The 8,542-nt window shown below is 52.8% G+C and overlaps 1 protein-coding gene across 1 annotated transcript; it reads left to right on the forward strand.

Moving 5' to 3' along the window:
* The first annotated feature begins 948 nt into the window (after nt 1-948).
* Nucleotides 949-3,824, forward strand: Spr (sepiapterin reductase). Its single transcript, XM_020179307.2, has 3 exons — nt 949-1,301; nt 1,945-2,235; nt 3,129-3,824. The coding sequence occupies exons 1-3, from the start codon at nt 980-982 to the stop codon at nt 3,317-3,319; spliced, it is 804 nt and encodes a 267-aa protein (XP_020034896.1). The 5' UTR covers nt 949-979; the 3' UTR covers nt 3,320-3,824.
* The last annotated feature ends 4,718 nt before the right edge of the window (nt 3,825-8,542 follow it).

Genomic DNA, 8,542 nt, shown 5'->3' on the forward strand with positions numbered 1-8,542 from the left:
AAGCTCTCTCTCAGGCTAGGCAAAACATTGTGCATGGAGGTCATTCCCAAGAGGCTCCTCCTAGAAGAAGGTAGGTTCAGAAGAGGTGAGGTCTGGTTTCCAGCCATCCCTTCCTGGTTCCCTCCTTTGCTTCAAAGTCTGGCACAAGGTAGAAATTCGAAACTGTCCAATGAATCAATGTATGGCACTGTGCTTTCACCATCCTATCTTCTAAGGCCTGGGGAGTGGGGAGAAGCTGTGGGTGAACTAGAAGAATGGCTCAAGCAGTAGAGTGCCTGCCTAGCAAGGGTGAGGCACTGAGTTCAAACCCCAGAATTGCAAACAAACAAAATCCACTAGGTGCAGAACCCCAGGAACACGGCATTGAGGGAAAGGAGGAAAATCAGAAACCTCCAAGAGGCAGGGAGACTAGACGCCCAGTAAGGGAAAACTGGTTTTGCATCACTTGGAGGAGAGACTGTGGTTCTCCCAGAGGAGTCTCCCATCACTCACAGGAGGACAGGGAGTTCTCCAAGCTCAGCAGAGACCCCAGGCCCTTACATAGGCATGGGCTTGCTTCAGGGCTGTCATTGGTCACATCCAGGCAATGCCCAGCACAGAGCTACACAGCCTGCCTGGGGCAGGTCAGCACCGGAAGGAAGTTGGATCTGGAACTCGAAGGAAATTCCGAGCACGTGTCCCAGCACGGGTTGAGCATGCGGGAGTGACGCGGCACTAAACAGGCGGCGCTGGGAGACTCAGGATTTCGCTTGGGGCCGCGCCATCCACCCCTCCCCCCCATCCCTCCCCCCCACCCCTCGGTCTCGTCACGCTGATTCCGGCAGAGCCACCCAAGGCCAAGGTCTGGGCCCCCCCCCCCCCCCCGTCCCCGCAGCCTTGGACTCCGGCTCCTCCCACCGCGCCCGCCCCGCCCCGCCCCACCCCACGCCGCCCAGCCCCGCGCGGGTTCAGGTTCCAGCACCCGCCCGCAGTCGGCAGCATGGAAGCTCGCAGCAGCAAGGAAGGCGGCCTGGGCCGCGCCGTGTGCGTGCTGACCGGGGCGTCCCGCGGCTTCGGCCGCGTGCTGGCTCAGCTCCTGGCCGGGCTGCTGTCGCCAGGCTCCGTGTTGCTCCTAAGTGCCCGCAATGACGAGGCGCTGCGACAGCTGGAGGCCGAGCTGGGCGCCGAGCGGCCCGGCCTGCGCGTGGCGCGGGTGCCCGCCGATCTGGGCTCGGAGGCCGATTTGCAAAAGCTGCTCCGGTCCCTGCGCGAGCTCCCCAGGCCCGAGGGGCTGCAGCGACTGCTGCTCATCAACAACGCGGGTGAGACCCGGGCCCGACGCTTCCGTGGGAGCGCCCACTCCTTGAGAGGCAGAAAGTACAAAGTCCTAACTGTTCCAGCTTGAGTGGCAAGCGGAGGCGGGGTGTCCGGGAGGAAGGCCCAGTGGCGTCGGGGCGGCCATTCCCGGCCAGGGTTTGCTCAACCAGGTTTTCGAAAGCCCCCTTTTTAAAAAAAAAAAAAATTATTTTTTTTCTTTTATTTATATGTGCATACAATGTTTGGGTCATTTTTCCCCCTGCCCCTTCCCTTACCCCCCCTGCCCCCTCCCTCTCCCCCCCACCCCCTCACTACTCGAAAGCCCCTTTATTAACTTTGCCCACCACCTTACGCAGCGCCCTCTGGCGGGGTCGTGAGTCAGGAAATGGAGTCTCCAAACAATTCCCTTCTCTAAAGGTCTCTAGAACTCACCCTACCCCCCAAGTCTTAGTCTGCAACTTGGATGGGTGGGTCATCCCCCAACCCCATAAGCCTGTCTGCAGAGCTGAGGAAAAGGGAAAGTATTAGGAAGTCTCGAGAAGCTCTCGCCAGGCCTGGATGGGAGTGGGTGTCTGGAGGAATTTGTGGAGGCCGAGGGAGGAGAAAGTCCTGCCTACTCTGCATTATTTCTGTGGTTTGATTTTTCAGCCACTCTTGGAGATGTTTCTAAAGGCTTCCTGAACTTGAGTGACCCAACCGAAGTCAACAACTATTGGGCTTTGAACTTGACCTCCACGCTCTGCCTGACCTCTGGCATCCTGAAGGCCTTTCCTGACAGTCCTGGCTTCAGCAGGACAGTGGTTAATGTCTCATCTGTCTGTGCCCTGAAACCCTACAAGGGCTGGGCATTGTACTGTGCAGGGAAGGCTGCTCGTGACATGATGTTCCAGGTCCTGGCCTCTGAAGAACCTAGTGTGAGAGTGCTGAGTTATGCCCCAGGTAGGTAGGAAGTACTGCCATCTCTTCCCCTAGATGTGGCTGGTCCCTCTCTGGGGGCTAAGCAAAGGGCCCAGTGTCCTCTCGAAAAGACCCACAGATACACTGTTCCTGAATATCCCTCACCTCTCAGGAGAAATACAGACTACATGGAAGTTAGAGTAGTAGCCCAGACTATTGGGGATCTCCTGAGGGGTTTTGAGAAGAGGAGTCTTGTGATCCCAGTGAAGTTTTAGCAAAATGAGTTTAGTAGAGGGCTAGAGAAGGGATTGAAGTAAAGCGAGAAACCAGGGTTGTGAAAAGGAACTGGTTGTTGGGGTATGTAGGTGCAGAAGGTCCTACCTGATGCTTGGTTGGCTGTGAGGTAGAGGGAAGCAGGAAGAGGGCATGGAGGTTTTGAGTTCTTCAGTTAATAGAAGTGGGAAAGTCAAGAGAAGGTGCTACTTGGACAGGAGATGATAAGCTTGTTTTTAGACATAGTGGAAGGGCTGGGTTGTAGCTCACTGTAGAGTGCTTGATTGGCATGTACAAGGCCCTGGGTTCAATTTCCAACTTTCCAGCAACACACACACACAAATACACAAATTAGATACAGTGGTTTTGGGAGGCTTTGGACTTTGAGTGTGGAACTCAGTAGTAACAAAGTAAGTGGTACATGGTGATTATACTCCTTTAATCCCAGTATGTGGGAGGTTGAGGCAGGAGGGTCACAAGTTTGAGGTCAGCCTGGACTATACAGACTTCCTTAAAAAGAAAAAAAAGTGACGAAGTGGAGCTTTTCACCACCCTGACCATTCATTTCAACCAAGATGAGGTAGCCCTGATTCAGCTCTGTTCTCCATACAAAGTGGGAACCTGTGACCTTCTGTTTCTGTCTTCTGCTTTTTATTTCCTAGGTCCCTTGGACACAGACATGCAGCAGTTGGCCCGGGAGACCTCCGTGGACCCAGACTTGCGCAAAAGTCTGCAGGAGCTAAAGGCAAAGGGGAAGCTGGTAGATTGCAGGATGTCAGCCCAGAAACTGCTGAACTTGTTGCAAGCGGACCTGTTCCAGTCTGGAGCTCATATAGACTTCTATGACAAATAAGCCCATGTCCTTGGCTTCCTGGCCTTTCTCCCCTGTTTTTGGGCATTCCTCAGGAATTCCGTGGCTGTCCATGTCCTGCCACAGTGACCCTATCAACACTACCTTCCTGGGAGTGGCTGATATTACCAGTTGTCAGAAGTCTGTTGTGCAGTCTGGTAATGAGGACACTGTACAGGTTTGGGAGGGAGGTTGTAGGTATTGGAGCTCTCTATCCCCAGGAATAGAATTTTAGGAAGAGCAGGATGAGAAGCTAACACTGAAGAGAAGAGTTTGGGTCTCTTACCCTTGGTCAGTCCGTGGGGAGAGGGAAGGTGATCTAGTGTGAACTATGAGGGGAGGGAGGACAGTGTGAGTTTGATAACCCTTGCTTAGTATAATGGGACCTTCTGTTGAACTTTGTGTCCTCATTCTGATACCTGCTTCCTCCAGAACCCACTGTCCTCTCTCAGCTCAAGTCTGTGCACATGGCAAAGGCAGATACAAATAAAATGTGGATTGTCCTTCATTAGCACTTGCTTTCTCGTCTTCTAGAAGGCCCAGGACTAACTCCTGGTTTGCTAAGCCAGAGGGTGTTTGTGGGGCAATTAACCCAAACTTCTGGTGCTGCTCTAATTTCCTCGGGAGTTGGCACGGGGCTGGTCTGCCTCCTCTCACTGAGGCCCACTCAGTGGCAAGCCCAGATCCAAAGTTGTCCAGGGTGGATATGCCAAGATGCCTGTTCCTTCATGCTTTTGCCTACACTGACCCATCTTTACTTCCCTTTCCTCCCCCCTGGAGCTATTCAAGGAAACCCATCCTTCAGGACCCAGCACAGAACTTGCCCTCCCACAGCCTACACAGATGGGTCCTTTCTCCGGTTCTCCTTTGGATTCTCAGTTCTACTCTTTGCCCACATGGCAGTGTCTGAATGGATCCCATCCCTTGTGAGCCCTCTTGGCCTTGTCCATGTGGCCAATGGTCCTGATCCTCCATGGGATGGGATTAGGACCAGCATGCCTTCCAGGAAGATAGGCAAGATTCCAAGAAGAGGGAAGCCCTGAGAAATCCAGTCCTTCTGCCAGTTGATAAATAGGAGTTGGACTGGACTGGGAGTTATGTAGTGGTGGTGGTCTGCCACTGGCCCCTGGCCTATATTTGCAAGGAGGAAACATAGTTCCCTATCAGCTCATGCCAGAACTCAGTTCCTTGTGATTGTGAAGGCAACTCTCTTTGATCCTCCATGTTCCCAGCAGAGGGCGCACTGAGGCCATGCCTCCTGGAGAAGTAGCAGCCACTCTTGCTGGATGGCCAGCCCTGCACAGAAACTGCAGCAACGTTCAGGATCCCCATGTTGTGAGCAAGCATCTTCTACTCTCACCTTGCTTAGCAGAGACCTCACCCTTACTGGAGTTCAAATAGCTGGGCTCAGATCCTTGCTCTGTCACTTACCAGGTGGTAACAGAGCAAGTTGCTTCTCTTGGTTGAAATGAGTAGTCAAGGTGGCAAAAAACACCTTGTCTCCTACCTCAAAAGGTCACCATGAGTATTAAGTGGCCAGTCATTTGTGTTGCTGTAATGGCCCATTAAACATTATGTATTGCATTTAAACATCAGTTCCTAGAGTTCCGCCTCCTTTAAGGGCTCAGACACCTTGCCCTGGCTGACCTGTGGCTAGACCTCCTGCTTCCCTTCCCCTGTTGTAGACCTCTTCAGCAGGGATGGGGTTCTGTCTGGACAGATTGTCTTGGATTCACCTTTGGTGGAGGTCTTGGACAGGGCCCAGCTCCCTTGATGGACTTCAGTTTCTTTAGGGCAAATGAGCTCCAAGGTTCCTTTCTGCAACCCTTCCCTTAAGGTGTCTTAAGCTTAGTCAGACTGCATCTTATGATATCAGGGGTTTGGCCTCTGCAGATGGGAATGCATGAGCCTGAGATGCCCAGAATTCTGTCTGGTGGGAGATCTAGGCAGGCAGACCAGGGGCTTAGTCAGGAGTACCACATGTCCCCACAAGATGGCGAGGCCTTCATGTCTGACATTTGTCTCTGAGTACAGAGGTTTAAGGAGCCTTGGAAGCATTCCCTAGGCCTGTGTCCTTGCACTCCAGAATTCTAGACTTCTAGGGGCTCTAGGAGAACTGGGGAGGTCATAAAGGGATGGAGTCACTTCCTGACAGGCCCCAAGACCTCTTCCATGACCCATGATCTCTGCCCACAGGGATTTCCCAGACCTCAATCCCAGTCATGGACTCATTGTCTCCAGGACACCCCACCACTGGTGCAGTGAGGCTTTTGGGCAGGCCTCCAGGGGCTAGCCATCTGTATTCCCAGAGTTCATGGCCTGGCCTTGGCCACCCCATACATGAGCACATGCAAGGACACACATAAATGCATGCCTGCACATGCTCAGAGCCCAGCTGCTGCAGTGAGCAGGGCCACAGATTAGCCAAAAGACAAACAAGGTTTCTCTTTGTCTTTGGTGTAAAGGAGCTGGGCAGTGTTTTGTTTTTTGTGTTTAATAATCCTGAGCTGAGGGGACAGAGGGTACCAGCTGGCCTGTGAGGAACAAGGGAGTGAGGAGAATATTCCAGGCTCATCCCAGGGAACTCTGGCACCTCTGTCCTTGAGGGTGACCACCTGGGACCAGGCTGGTCAGGAGGTTCCCCATACCTCCCGATTCCTGTGTCACATGCATGACCCACACTCAGGCTGTTGTGAGTCCTTTGCTAGCCAAGCCTGGAGGTGCCAGGTACTTCTACCTCCCTACCTACCTGCCCCTGAGACATGCTCCAGGTTAGTATCTCCCAAGTTGCTCTGGGGAGCCAGGCCCTGGGATACTGCCTTCTGGCCTACACCCACATCCTTTCCCACAAAACATGGCCTCATATGCTAACATGTGAATACAGTAATTCTGACTCATTCAGCAAATGTGTATACCCTGTGTGAACACACCCAAGAAGGCCCAGCTGTGCTCTCTCTCCTATTACTCCCATGGGGTAAGGGAGGTGGGCAAAGCATTTCCAGTTGCCCTGAGTGGAGACACCATGTGGTTACGACTCTCTAGCCCCTGTCCTATCTCTCGGTGACCTGGGGTACAGGAGAGTTGGGGAGTGGACTAGAAGCCACCAGATAGCATGCTGAGAAGTTAGCTGAAGAGTCACTCAGAGCTTCTGAGGTCAGCTCAAGGAGACCCTCAGGGAGGGTGTAGCTCAGGGAGAGACTAGCTAACAGATGGGGATGCTGAGGAAAGAGGGAGCAAGCCATCCTGGCCCTCTACTCCCTAATCCTGAGGTCTCTGCCTAAAAGCAAGGAAGAGTACTGGTGTCCTCCTCCCTTCCCCCAGGATCTCTGTTATTTCTGCAGGACTGTCCTCCCTCACCCTTTATCTCATTTCATCCTGTAGAAAATGGCACCCTCAGGCCTAACTGGCCCTAGTGTGAGCTAGGAGAGCGTAGGCGTTTTTAATGAGGAGATTGGGAAAATGAAGAAGAAAAGAAGGAGGAAATTCCTTTTTTGGGGGGGCTCCACCTCTTGGGCCTTCCCCCCCCCCTTTCCCCCCTCCCCCAGCTCCAGGGCAAGGGAAGAAAGGACCCTGGCTCCTACTCCCTCCCAGGCCTGGGGCGTTCTCTTGGAGCCACAGGAGTCTGTGTGGCTCACACTCTAGTTCAGGCCTTAGTTCAACTGCTGCCCAAGTCTTCTGCTCAGGCTGCAGTGGTTGCTGGAGTCTGGCCTTTTTCAAGAAGCGAAGGCCTCAGTCTTGAGGCTGTGTTATTCCAGCCTTTAACCAGACACAGCACAGGCCTATTGAATGTTTGCCAAATGATGAATGAGTGAATGCAAGAGTGAGCAAGTGAATGAGGCTATGGTCTACTGCCAGGTGTATGAAGAAGCATGTGAGAGAACTGGGTATGACAAATGGTGCCTCTGCAGACAAGCCCCAATGGAATGGGTCCCACCCAGCCCCCAACCCCCAAATTGGTTATTCCTAGAAGAAAGCCCTCAAGTGTTTATCCTGGGAGTGGGTGGGGCCAGGATGTGTCAGAATCACCTGGGAGTAAAAACTGTCACTGCTCTTACTCCTCCTTTACATCAGATTCTTTTTCCTACCCCAGATTCTAATTCAGTGGATCTGGGTGTGTCCCCACTTGCTCCAGAGCAACAGTGAGCTGTGATCCTTGGGTACCCAAGGGGTAATGGCAGAAACAGAGCCTCAAAGCAGTCCTTCCTCAAGGGGAAGTTCATGGGACAGAGCCACGGTTAGGACTGGGGTCCATCTAAGGTCAGAATTAAGAACCAATATACGGCCAGGATCAGGGTTACAGTGAGGCCATATTTTGGGGTCAGCACAGGGCCATAGTTAGGTTCAGTGTGTAGTGTGATGAGGAATATGGAAATGGAGACAGAAAACTTTGGGAAGCCTGCCTTTAAAATGCTGATCTCCCCGTGAATGATGAAAGCCATAGTAAACTGGCCCAGTAAAAGGAGAAGGCCAGACCTGAAGGGCAGTGACCAAGGCTGCCCTAGGATACCCATATGCCTCCTCTTGCTGCCCTCCCCCGACACATACACACTCACACTCACACACACACTCACACACACTCTCACACACGCACTCCACGTAGGAGCTTTGTGCAAAGGCATGAAAAGCAGCTTTATTATCTGGAACAAAATGGACTTTCTCTAAAGTCTGCCTCTGTGGCCTCCCTGGGTGAGACAGGAAAGGGACCAGGGGAAAAATGGGGAGTTAAGACAAGGCAGGCCCATCTCCTGAGCATCCAGACATAGACACGGTGAGAATCAATGAATGAGACAGGGTGAGCAGGACCGTGATGCAGAAACAGGAAACCAAGGGAGGAAAACAGAATCAGGATGATCCAGAATGATGGTGGAAGACACCACACACACTCATTCTCTCTCTCTCTCTCTTTCTCTCTCTCTCTCTCTTTCTCACACACACACACACACACACACACACACACACAACACAACCAAGCTTGTGCTCACGCAGCCGCCCTGAGCCTTGCTGGAAATAATCCCGTTCGCGACGCTGGGGCCTCAGCTGCACAGGCGGTACTGAGTTGTTACCTTGCACATCTGTCAACTCCAAATGTGGAAGCTGTCATAGGGAGTGTGTGTGTGTGTGTGTGTGTGTGTGTGTGAGAGAGAGAGTGTGTATGTGCTTGTATGTGGGCCTGTTCCTCCCAGAGAATTCTGAGGCCTTAAATTGGCCAAGGGAGATCCCTGAGGG

This window comes from Castor canadensis, chromosome 12 (genome assembly GCF_047511655.1).
Source record: "Castor canadensis chromosome 12, mCasCan1.hap1v2, whole genome shotgun sequence".
NCBI classification, from domain to species: Eukaryota; Metazoa; Chordata; class Mammalia; order Rodentia; family Castoridae; genus Castor; species Castor canadensis.